The sequence below is a fragment of the Mus musculus genome, chromosome 1 (assembly GCF_000001635.26).
Source record: "Mus musculus strain C57BL/6J chromosome 1, GRCm38.p6 C57BL/6J".
Lineage (NCBI taxonomy): Eukaryota > Metazoa > Chordata > Mammalia > Rodentia > Muridae > Mus > Mus musculus.
In genome coordinates this window covers 3412228-3429662 of record NC_000067.6, presented here as the reverse complement: position 1 = coordinate 3429662, position 17435 = coordinate 3412228, and the positions used below count along the sequence as shown (strand labels likewise).

At 38.8% G+C, this 17435-nt stretch overlaps 1 protein-coding gene across 3 annotated transcripts in view; it reads left to right on the top strand.

The window, feature by feature from the left end:
- Positions 1–17435, top strand: part of Xkr4 (X-linked Kx blood group related 4) — a 472216-nt gene that overhangs the window by 242286 nt on the left and 212495 nt on the right. For all 3 annotated transcript variants that reach the window (XM_006495550.4, NM_001011874.1, XM_011238395.3), the window contains exon 2: positions 7762–7961. In XM_006495550.4, the coding sequence (XP_006495613.1) occupies positions 7762–7961 (200 nt within the window). The remainder of the gene's footprint in view (positions 1–7761; positions 7962–17435) is intronic.

Below are 17435 nucleotides of genomic sequence, written 5' to 3'. Positions count from 1 at the left end.
ATTTGTCAAATTCATACAGCCATTTATAGTCTGACAGTTGTCCCTGGAGTATTACAGCAGTTGAGAGCACAGATAATGCACAAATAAGACAGGAAAATAACTAGAATTAATCTCTGCCATGTTATGTGGGGCTATTTCCGGGCGAGCAGGCTAAAAGTCAGCACATGCGTATATGCTTTCTTCCTGATAAACTGATATCACTAACTGATAATCTTGGGCCTCACAGTATTTTAGTGAGTCTAGAGATGAGGCAAGAAGAAAACTATGGTAAATTGTAGACTAAGTCATCCAATGGGAACTTAGAGCAGAAAGAACCTTATCCTTTTTCCTTCTGAGTCTACTACATGGGGATGGCTGATGACCTCCATGGGGAATGAGCTCACAAGATAGGCTCACAAGATATCAGGAGGGGATACTATGCTCACAAGATATCCCTCCTGGTCACAAGGAATTATTTCAAACCCATTCTGTTGAGACTCAAGAGCCTTTAGTCATTGTCCTTTAGTAATACTATATTTACATTCTCAATTAGGATATGATTTTGGAGAGAGTTTTAAGTTCTTCTCCTAAAATGGACGAATGAAATGGATACTTAATAAAATTCGAATTAAATTTTAATGAAAGTAAAAATATTCTTTAAAAAAAATAAAGTTATTGCCTTTGGACCTAAATAGCTTGACCCATACAGACAGGATCTGGCAAATTAAAAATAGTGTGGACACAGATGTCCTAAAATTCTAAGCATTTGCAAATTGGTACTTTGCTGGCAAAATAATCCCTATAATATCCATCATCTTGTAGATAGTTCATACAAGGTCCCAGAAACTTGGTAGAAACCCAAGTTTTACATGCTTCCCATCTCTCCCCCTTACTTCACCAATGGTAGACATGATGGGGCAGGTACTCCAGGCTGAGAGATTTTCAGTTATATTTAAGATGATACATGCCATAGATCTAAAGTACTAAACAACTGGTAGAAAAGTATTTTAAATTTTTAAAAGAATAAAACACTACATATGCTTACACACACAGAGAAACAGTGAAAGAGAGATACAGAGAAACAGAGAGAGGATGGGAGAAGGTCTTTTCTCTGCTTATCATAAAATCTATCAAACCAGGCTTAGGCAAAGGTTCTATCATGAATACCTTCTCTCTAGCTACCTTCTAGAAATAAAGCTAAGTATTTCTGCCAATAATCACAATCATTAGAGGGCTTGGATCCAGAAACTCTATCCCTTCAGCTTCCTTAACAACTGGGTCTATAGGCATGCACCAATATATAAGGTGTGATTGTGGTTCCCTCCATGCCCAATGGAGAACATCTTGTGATAGCAAGTAATGATTGTACTGGCCATAGAGGTATCATAAACATACCTCTACTTAAAAAGCTTTGTAGCCAGGCAACAGAAGAAAATAGCACTTTTGGGGATCATTGTTTATTAATGATGTCTAACTAAAGCTTCTCAGCCAAATTTTACTTTATTTGGCAGACAGTAAAAATAACCGTTGGTAACAGCTAAATTGCTTAATGTGCCACAAGTTAATGAAAGAGAATTCAGTATTAGAATGAAAATGTATAATACCTTTAGAGGTATTCCTGTTTCAGCCATGCATATATCAGAAGCTAATAGAACACTTGATCAAATCCTACGTGCTAGCTACCTAAAACACAGTATATATTGGCATGTTTCCCGGTGGAATAAATAATGAGATCAACCCTAATGGAGAAAAAAATGAGCCTTACTGTAAGGAAGGTAAATGCCTTGTCTATGATTTTCCTTCCAAAGATCTGGATGATGCAGTGACATTTTAAAGAGGACATTATAAGGATCATTTCTCAGTTGCAATGATGAAACATACATGTGTTTTAATCTGTTCTAATGTCCAAAAGGACTTCATTCTTGATGGCAAAACTTTCTCTTTTCCTTCTTAAATAATGCTCTTTGGTAATTATGTTAAATGAAATTTAACCATAACTAACATTGTTGTAAGTCCTCCCTGCAATAGTCTGAAAATATTTTACACCTCCATTATTTTGGTTGTTTCTGGCCAGTATTCATGGCAGAGGTATGTTTGTTAATCTAACCTCAAAGCAGAAAACTTCCAAATTGAGCATTAGCACTTTAAAAAGTTGCACATTTCAGTATTGAAAATGATCTAAGGGAGTCATGAGTACAAGGAGAAATGGGCATATTTAAATGATGAATCTCAGGAAGAATAGAATGGATTTAATCAACAGTGGATCAAAAGTGGAAGAGAAGAAAATCACATCTGAGCCGAATATGTACACACCTCTCTTTTGACATTAAGTTATATGCTAGACAACACAGGTGGCTGCTGTTTCTTTCCTGTTCAATTTGGATTATGAGTAATCTAGAAATTATGTCCAGAGAGAAGAGGATGTGCATAGGCTTTCTGTAAGTGACGGAAGTGTCTGAAGATTTGAATATCTCAAACAAGTCCTGGAAATATTCCTGCAAAGGTACCATAAACTAATAAACTGTGATTCCAGTGACACTCTGAGCATTTGAACTTTAATCCCTCTTGCTCTAAAAATAATATCATGTTGTATATAATGTAGCACATTTTCAGTGGAGTACTTGTGCTTGTCCTTAGTCTGATAAAGACAAAGATAATGATAGATAGATAAAGATAGATAGAGATAAAGATAAATAAAGATAAAGCATACAAGTGTATCCCTAGCTTGGTACTTCACATGACCACCTCTGCTCCTGCCACATAGTGGCAAGACTTTCAGGCTACGATAGACAAGACCTTATTAGGTAATACTTTCTCATTTCATTTGTGGTTGGCTATGACACATCAAATAGTCTATTGTCATGATTTATGCATTTAAAACCTTCCTATCTGAAATGAAATTTGGAACCCACCACAGTGTGAATGAGGCCTAAGGATATTATCATTCCATGTAATTAATATATTATTAATAATAAGTTAATAAATTAATTTAAATAGATGAACTAAATATTGAATTAATAAAATATAATTTGATATAACTAATGTGGTTAATTGTAATTTAATATATGTTAATTTAATTATGACATAATTTAAGTAAACAAATCACTGGACAGATATTGTATACTTAAATACTGCATACTTAAAACATACTAAGTAGCTATTGGAAAGATTTGCAAAGACAGAAAGAAGATTGGAAGTTGCCCAAGGCCAAGGACAGTGGAGGTAAGAGTCAGAGTCAGGAGCTATTTGTGAATCAGCATAGGAAATTACTTGGTTTTGTGTGTGAATATATTTATGCCATAGAGATATTCACATAAAATGGTTGAGGTACTAAGTTTGGTATTATTCTAGCACATTAAAAAAAATCTAAGAAAACTTCCCAAGACATATGATACCATTGCTCATTCTCCTTGCTTTTTAAATGTTAGAATTCTGTCTGTGTGTTGTTGGGAGGCTCCATTTCATGTTTCGTACATATGAAACTCTAATGCACCAAATACTTATTTTCTTCTTCCAGAAGAACCCTATCAATAGTATTAGGTTTACTATGAGGTCACAGTATTAGAAGAGTAATGGTTTCTTGTGCTGGTTCGTGAGAACCACAGACCAGAGAGCTCTTTGCAGCCTTTAAATCTGTGGTAGCAAAATGTCAAGAATATGCATGATTTCCTCCCAGTAGGAACCAGAAATAAAGTAGTCCTCTGTGCAAGTTCAAAGACAAGCACAGTCTTAATTTACTCCTTCCAAATGCAAATACTGCTTATGAAGACTTTAGGATATGCCCCACCTTAGATAGCATCAAACTATAAATATCACTGCCATCTTCTCTCACCTGGGCTTCTCCAGTAGTGCAAGTCCATGCCTCTGCTTCTTTCTTTACCCACCTGACTTCTGTTTTCCAAGCAATGAACAATGATAAAGTCCATGTCAGATATCTTTTTTTTTTTTCCTATCGAAAACTCTCCAGCAGGATAACATTTACACAGGGGAAAAATAAAAAATGATGGGTGCTGCATGTGTCCTGTATGAACTCACTGAATAAGTAAATGTATATAAATTAACTAAAGAGAGAAGCAGACATAGACATTTGACAGTTTTACTCTCTGGTAATTCATGTTCTGAAATACAAAATGAACACAGTGAATAACCACAAAAATATTGTTTTTCCTCTGGTCAAAATATGAATAAAAACAATAGGCATGAACAGTATAACAGTCACTTATGTATAGGTGGGAAGGGAAGGGACAGGGGAGGGAGTGGTATTTGAGCATTTCAGGATTACAAGAAACATGGAAAGGCATGAAATTCTAGAGTAAGAAAATCACAAGAACCAAATTCCAATGGTGTTGATTGGTGTGCAAGGAAGAGTGACACCAGAAAAGGGCAGGGCCATTAATTATACACTGGGCAGACTGTGTGAGCACCAATCTTGCATAACCACTGCAGAACTGGAGTACAAGCCTAAGAATACAAAGATGGGAAAAAACTAATAAGACAAAGGCAAGGGCAGAATCCCTTACCCTTATGACCTTTATGTCTCTGACTAGCTGAAAGCCAAGGGTTTTAAAGGGCTAGTGAGACCATACTCAGCTTGCTCAGCTCCCTGAAGGTCAGCTCAAACCTGAATATTCAAAGCAACCCACGAGCCATGCTAAGCCAAAAGGTATGTCTTAAAGCCTTAGTTTTAATTTCATCCACATCAACACTCTCATCCATGCAACTGAATAGTGTACCTCATAAGCCACAGCAGGATTTCATCTATAAAGTTAAATTCTATACGAGAAACAACACACCTGTTTATATTTCCTAATTAATTTTAAACTTCAGTGAATTTTAAACTTTGCTTTATCTTTGAACCTGCTTGTAAATTGAACCCTTTAAACAATATAACTTCAAAACCCAGAAAATTAGGCTTTGATGTAATTTGATGATAGAGTGTTAGTCTAGATTAAGCAAGATTCTGGGCTCAATTCCCAACATCACACAATAAACCAAATACATAACTATAGCAAAAGCCACAAAATCCTGTTTGTAGCTATTGTTAGATTTCTCTGTGCATCTTTTTCTTACAGCCATACTCCAAACATCCTCTGAGGGTATACTTTTTCTCTGCTTGGTATTTTTCTCCATCTTTGTTCATACTTACTTCATACTTACTTGTTCATACTTACTTGTTCTGAAATTCTTTTCTGTAATGGGCTCCACAGCCAGCCAGGCCAGGTTACATTTCCTGCTACAGGAGGCATTGCCAGAGAAACTTTATTCCTGTCTATTGTAAAAGGATTGACTGCTTGTTCCTTAGAAATACCTAAAAATTCAAAGAATACTATCACTATGTTCCTTTCTTCAGGGATCTACTAGCAAAATTCAGACAACCAAATGACCAAAGTCCTGGAGTGATTGCTCAAAATGTCACTGCTATGCAGCTCCAGTTTTGGGTAATAGCATCCATCATAGAAGAGAAAGACAGGTCACAGTGTGCTTCTCCTAATGAAAGCGAGCATCACCCGTTGAAGCTCAAACTTGGATCTTATGTAAACTGTCACTAATTACTTGTTTGAAGAAAATACTAAGGGTATAATACCCAGTGCCGTGGACCGACCTCAGTTGGCCCCCTCAATCCATGGGAGAAATCAGGGTTCCAGGTACAGGCAGACACGGACACAAAGGAGTGTGCTATCTGAATGTAATTTGTCTCAAAGGGAGCACCAGTCGTATAAGTGACTTTTACACAAAACAGAGGAATGCATACAAAAAGCTAACAGGAACCAACTGGGATAAAAATCAATGTTAACCACTGGGATCAAAAGCAGCCCCACCTAAGGTCAGCATAATATTAGAAGCCAGGGGCAAGGGCTTCATGCCCTTGCTATAGTTCCAATTCTAGTCTACTGTATAGTCCATCTTCCCCCCTAGGCCATTGTATATTCCTGTGTATGGGAGTGACTCAGCTATCTATAGTTCTAAGTATTTACTCTTCTTAGACACAACCTTCCTTCTTCCTAGGTCATTGTTAATTTCTGCATAAGGGGGTAATTTGGCTTCTCTTTTAAGTATCTGTAGGGAATCTCCATTTATCAGAATAACTCACCAACTTTCTTCTAATATGCAATGTAGTCTGCCATACCTGACTGTAATGAAGATTCTAAGTATACTTTGCTAAGCTTGCCCTGAGATTTCTAACTCCGTGTAGTAGATAGTAATGGCTGATTTCTTTCACTATGTCTCTTACAACACTAGAGGCAATTCGGAATGTCACTGAATAGGCAACATTCTCACTGAATTCCAAGCCCAGGGTTGGCTCAATGACTACCTAGGGCATTGGTGAAGGTCAGGAAGCAAAGTTCAATTTTGCTTAGGCATTTGGCAAGTCATTGCTTGGAGACTCCTATAATAAAACAATACTGAAAGAAAGAAGACAGATCCATACTCTGACTCACGCAAGGACAAAATTGGAGCATACGTGCTACGGGATGCCACGGTTCCGGGAGACTAAGTTTCCGTGAACTTTTCACCTCGGGATTGTGTCCAGGTTTCTAGGCCTGTCACGTGAGTCACTACTGGAGTAGATGTAGCAACCCAGGAGAATTGTCAAACTCAAGACAATGAAATGCATGCAAGAAATAAGGAATGGAAGGGGACCCTCAGTTTAAAAGAGAATATATATATGTGTATATACACATATATATATTCTATGTATGAATATATGTATATGTATATGTATATGTATATGTATATGTATATATATATAAAATTTCTAGTGTGGGTCTTGTGTGATAAACTGTTAAGAATTGCAATAATTAGGAAAAGATGCCTCCTGCCTCCAGAGTATTTAATCAATGAAGAATCTCTCATTGTTCATTTGTGATAATAGTACTGGTTTTAAAATTCCTTTTTAATAAAAATTGTGTTTACTGGTAGAGAGAGATGAGTTGATTGATAAAGTACCTGTGGTATAAGCATAAAAACCTGAGTTTGAACCCCCAGTACTCATGTAAAAAAAATGCCAGGACATGGTGGCATACACCTGTAATCCAAGAGGGAGCAGAGATAGAAAATCCTGACATTATTCACTGAATCCTTGGTGAAGTAGCAAGCTTTGGGTTCAGTGAGAGATCCTGTTTTTAAAATGTAAAATTGAGAATGGCAGACCTCTTGGCTATGTGTGAACATATGCCTTATCACAGGCAACACATGCATTTACACATGGATATATATGCATACATATCACAAATAAGTATACATTTGAAAGGTACCAGCAACATATCAATGATTAGCCAATCTTTATGACAGGCATAGTAGGTTCATTAGCCTAATTATATTTTGGTATATATACTTGAACATTTTAAATAATGCAAAAGTTTTCCAAAGACACTAGGGAGTTTATAAGCACATAGCTGTTAAAACCCAAGAGTTGATCCTGTGTGCTAGGAGAAAGCCATTTTGTGTCCACAGTTGGACACACACAGGTCTGATAAGAAAAAATGGAGGTGAATTTTAAAGAGAAAATCCTTTCGATACCTGTGTTTACAAAATTCCATCTCATATGTCTTCATATTGCAATTCAATGGGGTTCCTGAAAAGGGCTCTTATGGAGCCTGTGATCTCCCGAACTGAGCTAGTAAGACTGTGGATGCTTGTAAAGGCACTTCCCTTTGAGCTATAAAAGTGACCAAATTCCTTGTTCTGTGTGCATGCTTACATGTACGAAAGGAAAATGACTTTGGAGTTTGAATTTCAAGTTGTCACTCATCTCTATCTTGTGTCTATGTCTTCTTTCAGGTATTTGCACACAATATACTTAGGTATCCGGAGCCGGCAGAGTGGGGAGAGCGGCAGGTGGCGGTTTTACTGGAAGATGGTGTACGAGTATGCAGATGTGAGCATGCTGCATCTGCTAGCCACTTTTCTGGAAAGTGCTCCACAATTGGTCCTGCAGCTCTGCATTATTGTACAGACTCACAGCTTACAGGCCCTCCAAGGTAAGGATTTGCCATTTGGTTTCTGAATTGGGAGAGAGATTGGCTATTTATATCACATGCCAAAGATGCCTGTTGTCCTTCTTCAGCATCTTAAGCCTTTTTATGTCTGCTGGTTTGGACATGATTTGCAAATTATGCATGGTATTTTTCTCTACCGTTGCCTGTCATGGTTAACTAATAGAAAGACCATCCCTTTGCCCTCCAGCTGTCACTTTAACAGGGAAAACATGTAACAATATGTATAGTTCTATACTATAGACTTCATAGTAAGTATATAATTATTATGGTTTTGCTTGGTCATGTGGTCAGAGAGACTATTGGATTTATAATAAGCTGCATGGATATTTCTTTAGACATTGGTGCTCAGATCTATCCTAGAACAAGGCATGAAGAGGATAAATGTCTACTGTTGATAGATGGGTGAATAAGTCGGTATAAGTATGATGGGTAAGGGACATATCTAATTAGTGCATGTCCTGACATGTTTGTCAATCCTGTTATCAGATAGATAATGCCTCATGAACAGCACAGTACAATGTGAATGCTATTTCCATCTCTGTAGAGCTGTTTGAGTTCTTCTGAGTTACACATAACATTACCATGCTCTCTCTTGCTCCAGAAAGAGACTTGATCTGAATGGCATTTAGAATTTCCAGTGTCTCTGTTGCTGTTATGAAGTGATAATATTAAATTGGTCTGGGTTCTTTCATTTAGAGATAGAGGCCAGGGTAAATATGCCATGAAAAGATATTCAGAAGGTGCTGTGGAGATGAAAATACCAACTCTGCTTCATCAGTTTATTCTCAGCCAATTGTAAATAAGTATGACTTGGAAGCAGAGACTTTGTCATAAGTCCATGGTACATACACCATGGGAAAGGTCACTATTTATTTTTAATTTACTTATAGTTGTTAATTAATTCTTTTTTCTCTAAGACAAATGTAGCAGACTGCCCTCAAATTTGCTGTGTAGCAGTCAGAGGCTGGACTTGAATTCTTTATCTTTCTGCCTCCACAGCCCAGGTGTGGAATTACAGACATCTGACGTAATGCCCAGCTTCATAGGAACTTTTACAATCACAAAAAAGAAAATCCATGAACTAGTATCATAGTAAGGTCACCAGACAGGTGAGCTCTAGACAGGCAGGGTATTTGAATTATGTCCTTGTCATATCCTCAGTTGCATGGTTGGTAGAGGATCGGTATGCAAGCTTAGGAAACTTCCAAAAGCTAAGAGGTGCCATATCTGCTACAGAAGCATGGTATATATTACTGAGGACAGCCCAAGTTAAATTTTGTCCCTTTTCTACAGTCAAGTTCTGTTCAGGCAAGGTTGAACTGGTTGCATATCCCTAAAGAATATGACTGCTTCAGAGAATTTCACTCAGCCCACAGAGCCCTTGTATCAAGCGGCCCATTAGTTAAGGGATGTCTGTCCCAACCCTGATGTTACACTAGAAAGCACTATGGAGTTGTGAAGCACTAGAAACTCAACTATTTGGAGTTGAGACGAAAGGATGGACCATCTAGAGACTGCCATATCCAGGGATCCACCCCATAATCAGCTTCCAAACGCTGACACCATTGCATACACTAGCAAGATTTTATTGAAAGGACCCAGATGTAGCTGTCTCTTGTGAGACTATGCCGGGGCCTAGCAAACACAGAAGTGGATGCTCACAGTCAGCTATTGGATGGATCACAGGGCCCCCAATGGAGGAGCTAGAGAAAGTATCCAAGGAGCTAAAGAGATCTGCAACCCTATCGGTGGAACAACATTATGAACTAACCAGTACCCCGGAGCTCTTGACTCTAGCTGCATATGTATCAAAAGATGGCCTAGTCAGCCATCATTGGAAAGAGATGCCCATTGGACATGCAAACTGTATATGCCCCAGTGCAGGGGAACGCCAGGGCAAAAAATGGGAATGGGTGGGTAGGGAAGTGGGGGGGGAGAGGGTATGGGGGACTTTTGGGATAGCATTGGAAATGTAATTGAGGAAAATATGTAATAAAAAATATTTAAAAAAAAAAAAGAAGCACACTTAAACCATGATATCCATTTTCTGTTGGCCATTTTCTCTTGGAGCCTGGGGTCTGCCCTGGATACATAGGTGCAGTGGATGTGCCCAGTGCCAGTCCACTGGAGAATATAGGTTGTCATTTCTAGATGCTATCAATTGAAAATAGCTTCTTGGTAAGGAGTAGAAACTTTTATCCAATTTCTCCTCTCCATGCTAATTTTTTCCTGTTTTTGTTGGTTTTGATTTTCATTCTTCTTGTTATTTTTTTGAAAGAGAGAGGGAGGGGGAGAGGTAGAGAATGAATTTAGGTAGGTAGGAATGTGGGAAAGATCCAAGAAAAATGAGGGAGGGGAAAGAATATGATCAAAATATATTGTATTAAAATTAATTAAATAAAAGAGTAACATATCCATAGGGTATGATTCTCAAGCGCCAGAAAACAAACTGGAAGATAGAGAAGTTGGCCCTCCATACATAAACAGCAGAGAAACACACAAATAAAAAGGGTTGCCATATAAACTATCTGTGGGTGACTGGTCAGTGAAACATGATGGGTATAAACAGTGACCCAGCATGCAGAGATCTCTACAGTAAAACACTGCACAAGCTACCCGGTGGTTTAGACCATCTTGAACTGGGTATTGTTACTTTGGGTATAAAGGAAAGGGGTTTAGGAGTTCAAAGCCAGCTTCAGCTACATGGTGAGTTTGCGCCAGACTGGGCTGCATGAGTCTTATCTCCATAGAATATAAAACAAATACAAATCAACAAAAAACTTAGACAATCTTCAAGGCTCCGAGAGATCTAACATCTCTTCTAAATGAGTGTCTGAAGGAGATAACTCCAGTATATGCTTACTATTCTGTGAGTAAAGATGTAGATGAAATCAAAGCCAATCCAAACTAAAATACCCTCCAAAAATGTAGTGTGTATCTTCAGAGCAACCTAGTATCGCTTTAGTATAGTTAAACAAGTAATTTTCTTCTTGTTCTTGCCTCCTGAGTGCTGAGATTCAGGTGTGATCAAAAACAACAATCAGGAACACTCAGCAGAAGATCAGTGATCAAGGTTGCACCCTATTGTGACCCCAGCATACCCAGGGTAGAGGAGGAAAAGCAAGAGAGACCAAAAATAATCACTTTTTTGAGAACATTATATAGAAACACACACACACAAACACACACACCCCAACACATACAACACATATGCTCACCCACATACATACATGAAGGGGAAAGCAATCCTTAGTACACTGATTGGTTTGGTTTTTGTGTTCTGAAGTCAGGGTCTCATGCTATAGGCCCAAAGAATCTTCAACCAATGATTCTCTAAAGTACTAGAGTTACAAGTATATAGTACCCAATGTTTAGTCTTTCTCAGATTATTTATCCTAAACAAAGTTTGGCTTTCTTTGAATTGAACCTTTTCATTGACACAGTTCCTGTCCCCTGTATCTACCAAGACCTCTACATTTATGTCAGACATACTCTGGGGTTAGATGTTGGACCTCAGCATTGGTCAAAGAAAGCTTACAATCAAGTTTCAGAATACTGTAAGAACACCAGGACCTGTGCCATATTTCTAGGTGATCAATGAGCACAGTGACCAAAAATTATTAGTAGAATCAGGCAAGTCATTGAATTTGAAGAAAACCCATGAGGTTGATTTTATAATTGCTGATTTTCAGCAAAAGAAGGGGCTAGGATGTTGTTTGTTATAAGTCAAAGGAGTGAAAATTTGCAAAGCAAATGAGTATCTACCAGAGTGCTTCAGTGGCCAGAAACCAGCTTGGGCAGTACTCACTGACTCCTTGTTGTAGATGAAATCTATTATCTGGAGGCACTTCTGCTCACAGATCATCACTTACAAGGAGTCAGCTGATGAATGAAATTGATGTGGGATAGAAGAACAGAGCATTTTTCCTCTGGAGGAAAGAATAAAGTAAATTCAATAAAAGAGCTTAGTTTGACATGTATTCATGCATCTTTAGTGATGAAATTCTTGGGCTTTGAATGTAAAACAGGGTCCTCTGAGAGTGCAGATAACTTGAGAAAACCCTGTAAGGTATTTTCAAATAGCCCTCAATTAAAATCTCAGGACATTGTTATTTAGCAGGCTGAGACTCACCCTAAGTCTCAAAGCCATTTCATGTGATTTTGATTAAGATTACTATTATAGCATAAAAGTGAAATTGCTTTTCTGTCTCAATTTCAACCAACTACCCTCTGAAGGACATGCTGAGAAACAAAAAAATCAAACAAGAAGAATGACATTTTAAAAACAAAGTTTAGAAAAGAAGTGCTCCTTGTAGAAGTGGGTTAATGCCTAAAATTCTGTTAACTGTGAAATCCTCTCTCTCTCTCTCTCTCTCTCTCTCTCTCTCTCTCTCTCTCTCTCTCTCTCTCTCTCTCTCCCTCCCTCCCTCCCTCCCTCCCTCCCTCCCTCCCTCCCTCTCTCCCTCCCTCCCTCCCTCCCTCCCCCCCCCCTCTCTCTCTCCTCACTTATTGGGTCATTGAGTCAGGGCTGCTTCATTGTGTTGGAGGCCTACAGGCTTAGGGGTAGAGCTGGTAGATATTATTGTCCTTCAGTTCCTCCTGGTCCAGGAAAATAGCCTGACTGCTCTTCTGAGACTATGAATGAGGACAGAGCTGCATCTCAATCCTTAACAGCCAGTGTTTTCCATCCACCCTGTCATCAGAGTTCTGTTTACATGTGCAACCTAGCTGCTCCTCTCTGGAGGTAGAACATTCTGATCTCTGCTCTGTTTTGTGTAAGAAGTATGCAAGGAGTCCAGCGATAAAAGAGAAGGTGGTCAGTGCTTCCTGGGCTTCCTGTTGCCAGATCATCCCTGTATCAGTCTCATATTCCAGGAAGAGTGGGACAGAACTCATGCCAGTAGGGAGAGAATGGTGACTGACAACCAGAGATAGAGTGTATGCTCTCACTTCCCTTGGCAAACCAGTTCCACACTGACATATGCCCTAATAACCAGCCTAACACTTCTCATCCACCCTTCTCCTGTTTTTCCATTCTCCCTGTTGTTATCTCAGAGATCCTTAGAGACTACTGGACCTAGAAACATACTCCCCACTTCTGTTGGTGCTCCTTGAAACCTTAATTCTTGAGCAAGTTTCAAGGTCATTGTGTCACTAGATTTTCTAGGACTAGATTTTCTAGTCATTGCCTTCTCTTCCTCTCTGCACTGAGAATGTCTTCATTGTCTCCTCTCCTCAGAGCCTATGGATAGGCATTAGTGTCTCTTCAGACATTAATTAACTTGTCCTACACCTTAGCCTGGTATATTAATGCTTATATTCTAGAACACAGCACAGTTTACTCAGCTGGGACTGCTGCCCATTCCAGTTTCTGTGACCTGAGCTGTATTTCCTCACAGTATCCTGAACTTCAGCCAAGATTCTTAGGCAGCTCTCATCATGGCAAAGCTTCTATTTGCCTGTATGTACTGAAGCATAAAAGTGGTACCTAAATCACAGGACTGTGGAAATTAAGTGAGATGGTGAATGTAAAGCACTTAGCAGAGACAATTTGCATAGAATGCAGAGCTTCCTGGACTGTAATGTGCTTATCATCTATCTAATCAACACATTTGGTAAAATAAAAGTTCTGAGTGAGTGGCTTTTAGGTGGGGTCTGATGTTTTAAAACAAGAAAATGACAGCATGTGAAAGTAGAGAAAATAGTTCAAATTTTAGATGCAAATTGATGGTTCTGTATTGAAAAGAAAGAACAAGACATTTTGTTTTTGTTGGTTTTTTTTTTTTTTTTGGTTTTTGTTTTTTGGATTATATGCAATATTTTTGTTTGTTTGCTTGTTTGTTTGATTTTTTTAGGTATTTTATTTATTTACATTTCAAATGTCCTGGCATTCCCTTATACTGGGGCATAAAGCCTTCATAGGAACAAGGGCCTCTTCTCTCATTGATGTCCAACAAGGCCATCCTCTGCTACATATGCATCTGGAGCAATGGGTCCCTCCATGTGTACTCTTTGGTTGGTAGTTTAATCCCTGGGCTGCAAAAAGGGGAGCCTAAAGAAGAAAACAGCCTTGGGGTGCAGATGCCTGAACTTGACTAAAGGGAAGGCTGGTAACAATGAAAAAGTGGGGGTCTCCAAGATCTGCCAGGATTTAAATATTCATTCTGACATACCAAGACACAATGAGTTGGAATTCCTAAAGACCTAAGGGAGTTTAGAACTTGGGACATGTGACCAAGAACTCAGAAATTTTTGTTTCATCTTAATAGTGAAAGCGAATGTCAAAGGTTAGTGGTCAAGCATGTGCCCACATGGTCTATCCAGGAGTCATTAAAAGGCCAGGCTGAGTAGATGATCTCTGATGTTGTCACTTTTAGTTTTGTGGTGGTAACTTAGTAACTGTAGGGAGCCCTCATTCACATAGCCCTCAATCACATCTGTTGATTCAGTTAACAAAATAATGCAAGAAAAAGGTCTTGGGCCTTAAGTGTATTAGGTAAGGGATTGTCTACTTTTTTTTTCTTGTCATTATGTTCCAAGTATAATAATTTGCAGAGCATCTACATTGTATGAGGTATCATAAGCAATACACAGATGATTTGACATACAAAAAAGGCATATATTCCATTTTACTTTAGATGTAAAACTACAATTTGACTTATGTAGCAAGTCCCAGATCCAATCTGTTAAGTACACAAAGGGACCATGAACTCAATTTAGTTTGTTTAGAACTAGACTGGCAGAATGGCAGAGAAGACATTGACTCATAACAGACTGTTGTCTACAGATCTTCCTCAGCAGAAGAGCATTGCTCAGTGTCAGGATCCCTGTTTCCAAAGATGGGCTCCATAAAGCAGCTCTAGGACTGCTGTGTGGGATCACAGTGTACTATGTAATGTTCACTATAACAATTCCTATGACACAATCATGAATTCAGTGCAGTACTTGGTTTTGATAGCCATGTACACTTGGTTGCATACTGAAGCCTTATTCAAAAGCCATGTTCCTCTTAGGAACTGTAAAGGTTAAGAAAACAAAACTAGGATTTACTAGGTTGGGCCAGTGCCAGTCTACCAACCCAGATATCCCAATGCTTTCCAGATGGTTTTAATTGTTCATTTTTAATTTCCCACTTTGCTTGCCATGGTCAGAAAGAGCATATTTTATCTTTTAAGTAGATTTAGTTGTTATGTGCCAAATGAGTTACTGACTTCTGTGTTTTGGATATAAAGTTTTTTCTAAGGGCCCATGATGCTGTTGAAAGACGGCAGAATCTTTGAGAAGGACTTAGCAGTAGAAGCTTAGACATGGAGGGTATGCCTTTGAAAGGAGTATTGAGCCTCTAGCCCTTCCTTTCACTCTGTCCCCAGATGATATGACAAGCATCTTCTACCATGTGTTACTGCCTTCGGGAATTTCCTCAGTACACCCAAACCTCCTGAGCCAGTAACCATGGACCAAAATTTCCAAGATTGGAAGCCAAAAGAAATCTTACTCTTTATAGCCTGATACTTTGTGATGAAGCCAATACATGGACAAGTAATGTCTCCAATCCACAAGACGCAGGGAAGCTTTGCTAAACAAAGCCCAGTAACTAATACCAACTTTTACTCAAATTTGCTCATATTCCAATGTCCTTTGGAATTGTATATTTTGTTTTTCACCTGCAGTTTCTCCTGGGTATTTTGTAACAAGACAAGAGGAGGGGCTGTGGTGTGCCTCAGTCAACAGAGTACTTGACTAGCATGTAGAAGCCCTGGATTCCATCCTTGACAATGAAAAGAACCAGGCTTACTTTCTTGGGAGGTAGAGGAAGGAGAATCAGAAGTTTGAAGACATCCTTATAATAGCAAATTTGAGGTCACCCTTGTGCCCTATATCAACGTGGAAGCCCCAGAACTAGAAAGTTCTTTCAAAGAATCTTTGTACTTCTTTCTCTGATCATGTGAGACTACTGGGGATTCAGCAGCTAAGGGCTTTCCTCAAACATCCAGAAAAATGCTGTTACCAGTGACTAGCTAAGAAATCCCTAAAATGTGAAAGACTCCTCCTTTTTCAGAGCTGAAGAGACTCAAGGCCTAAGTCTCAGGCTTTTGAGTTTCTCTACACTCTATTAAAGCTGGTGGAGACAGAACTAGCCACCTTTCTATGACCTCCTCAGAGGCGAACCCCTCTGTTTCGCCACTCTTGCCTCCCAAAACTCCTCACTGTCTTCTGAAGATGCCAGATTTCATGTCTGTATTTTTGCAGAAGAAATAAAGCACAGAACAGAGAGCCAGACTGGGCATAGAGTGTCTCCCAACTCCCTTTAGACCTATCTGGTTTGCAGTTTCTATTTTAGTTAGTTCATTAGCACATTTATTGAATGTCTATTAAGTGTGTAAGGGTGTGTGAAGCACTATGCCAAATCTGCCCAAGAACTTCATGTTGTGATAAAATTTTATAATGTAGCATTACAAACTACATAACAATGCATACTTAGAAATACATAATGCTTGTGTGTGTGTGTGTGTGTGTGTGTGTGTGTGTGTGTGTGTGTGTATTCCGGAATGCATGGTCATGTTTTCTTGATGAAAGACTAGGAGGAGAGCCCAGAGGGGGAGAGAGAGAGAGAGAGAGAGAGAGAGAGAGAGAGAGAGAGAGAGAGAGAGAGAGAGAGAGAATGTGTGTGTGTGTGTGTGTGTGTGTGTGTGTGTGTGTGTGTGTGTAAAACTTGGTGTTCTGTTAGCATGCATTAATAGTACATTTTGTAATGACATGTTCATAGATGTATATAATGTATTAATCAGATTATAGTCATTATGGTTACCCAATTATCTTCTCTTCCACTATCACTGATCCCTTTCCTCTTCTTAAGCAGTCCCCTCTACTGTGATCTATATCTGTCTATGTGTCTATCTATCTCTCTATCTCCCCCTTGTTTTCTTTCTTTCTTTCCTTCTTTCTTTCTTTCTTTCTTTCTTTCTTTCTTTTTTCTTCCTTCCTTCCTTCCTTCCTTCCTTCCTTCCTTCCTTCCTTCTTTTTTTTTCTTTCTTTCTTCTTTCTTTCACCCACTGAGGTGAGGTAGGGTTGCTTTCATTAACGTGACTGAGGATTACTTACAGGGAGACATACTAATAGTTAAGACCCTGAAGAAAATGCTTTCCTCTTCATCAGCCACTAACTGCCAATAGTTTGTTCACCTCATCATAAAGTTTATGTTTGAGGGGTTTTTAGTATATTCTTAAACAGTTTTAACAGATTCTAGATGCCAAGTTAAAGGAAATCATTTGATATATATGTTTGATCAAATCTCCTTTATGTACCATATTCAACCACAGGTCCACAATCTCCATGGAACTGCAGTTCAGTAATTGTAACTGAGACAATAAGAATTCACAAATGGGTTTTTCTGCCTGTAATGTTTCACCTCACACATGTTTAGAGGGCTAAACATGTCACTCCTAGTCCACCAGC